Genomic DNA, 1,671 nt, shown 5'->3' with positions numbered 1-1,671 from the left:
CCCCCCGTGTCCCTGGAACCCCCCCGTGTCCCTGCTCCAGGGGGTCGGGCATTCCCCGGGATGGATTCCCCGGGGTGGCTCCGCTCCCAGTGGGGTCCTGGAGGGATCCAGAGCCCTCCTCCCACCCTGCCAGGCTGGATCCAGGGATCTGCTGAGCTCTCCCTGGAGCTGCCTCTGCTTCCACCCCCGCGGGGTCAGGGATTCCCCGGGATGGCTTTGCTCCTGCTGGAGTTCTGGAAGGATCCAGAGCCCTCCCACCCAGGGGCTGGGATCCACCAAGATCCCCCTGGAGCTGCCTCTGCTTCCACTGCCACGGGGGCAGGGATTCCCTGGGATGGCTTTGCTCCCAGTGGGGTCCTGGAAGGATCCAGAGCCCTCCTCCCACCCTGCCAGGCTGGATCCAGGGATGTGCTGAGCTCTCCCTGGTTTATTAACAGCAGTTAATTAGCAGCAGGTGCCAGAGCTTCCAACACCCCCAGCAGCCAGCAGGAGCCCCCCGGGGCCGGCTCCCCCCTTCCAGCAGCGGGGAGCGATTCCCTGAGGAATGCTGCTCCTCCCGGGAGCCCCCCGTGGAGGCAGCTCCGGGGGGATTGGCCCAGCGGGGCAGGGAAGTGTCACATCCCGAGTTTTGGGGCTGACTTGGCAAGGACACGGCGTGGGACTGGGAGCTCGGGATGGGGAATGGGATGGGGGCAGAGCTGGGTGGGCTCTGGGCTCGGGGGGAGTGTCCTCATCCCAGTATGAACCAGTCAGCCTGGGCAGGGGCAGTGGGAGGGACGGGCTTTCAACCATCCCAGGTCCTTGATTATCCCTGGGATAAACCCCCTCCCGAGTCCTCTCTCCTCCCGGGGCCGCGTGGATCGGCATTCCCGGGGTGGCCGGAGGGTGACATCCCGCCGGGTCACTTCTCCTCCCTCTCGGCGGCCCCGCAGAGGTTCGGGTGCTCTGCCAGCGTCGCCCTCACTTTCTTCTTCTCCTTGAAGCGCCCCGAGTGGGAGACCTTGACGTGCTTCCCCTTGGTGCTCTTGTCCACGAGCTTCTCCAGGCGGGCGGCGAAGCCGGGGGGTCCCTCGGGGCCGGTGCCCTCCTGGGGGTCCCCCCCGGGGGCCGCGGGGCCGTCGGGGGTCTCGTAGAGCACCGTGGGCGCTGCCTGGCGCTTCCTCAGGAACGTCAGCTTCCACCAGCCGTGGCCGTCGGCCATCCTGGAACGGGAATTTGGGGGGGGTCGTGCTCCCTCCTGTGTGTGTGGGGGGGGTTCCTCGGACCCCCGGGACGTGATTCCAGAGGGATGGAAGCCGGCGCTGGCTTCGCTTGCGGTGCTTCCCCGCTGGGATCGGCGTGGGATCGGGGATGGGGGAGCACCCCGCGGGTACCAGGAAGGGATGCTCCATGGCTCGGGAATTCCGCAGCGCCGGGAAAAGGCCGCTGGCAGCGCCCGGGAGGTGCCTTATCAGCCACGTGTAGCGGGGCAGGGAGGGAGCCCGGTGAGCAAACAGGAACAGGAACTGGGAGCAGGTGGGAGCTGGGGAGGGGCCGGGGTCCCACCCCGGGATCGGGGTTGCCTCTCGCTGGAGGGGACGGGCGGGAGCGTTGGAAAGGCTTGGGAATGTTCCGGGAACGCTCCAGGAAGGCTCCAGCGATCCAGGAAGGCTCCCGGAGCCGCGCGTGGCT

At 68.3% G+C, this 1,671-nt stretch overlaps 1 protein-coding gene across 1 annotated transcript; it reads right to left on the bottom strand.

Moving 5' to 3' along the window:
* Window positions 1-790: 790 nt before the first annotated feature.
* On the bottom strand, window positions 791-1,223 carry PRR15L (proline rich 15 like). The gene has a single exon (XM_029959047.1). It carries the CDS (start codon window positions 1,199-1,201, stop codon window positions 902-904), a length of 300 nt encoding a protein of 99 aa, XP_029814907.1. The 5' UTR covers window positions 1,202-1,223; the 3' UTR covers window positions 791-901.
* Between the last annotated feature and the right edge of the window lie 448 nt (window positions 1,224-1,671).

This window comes from Manacus vitellinus, unplaced genomic scaffold (assembly GCF_001715985.3).
Source record: "Manacus vitellinus isolate BGI_N305 unplaced genomic scaffold, ASM171598v3 scaffold_192_pilon, whole genome shotgun sequence".
In the NCBI taxonomy this organism is placed as follows: Eukaryota; Metazoa; Chordata; class Aves; order Passeriformes; family Pipridae; genus Manacus; species Manacus vitellinus.
The sequence above is the reverse complement of the archived record's forward strand: the minus strand, read 5'-3'. Positions and strand labels throughout refer to the sequence as shown.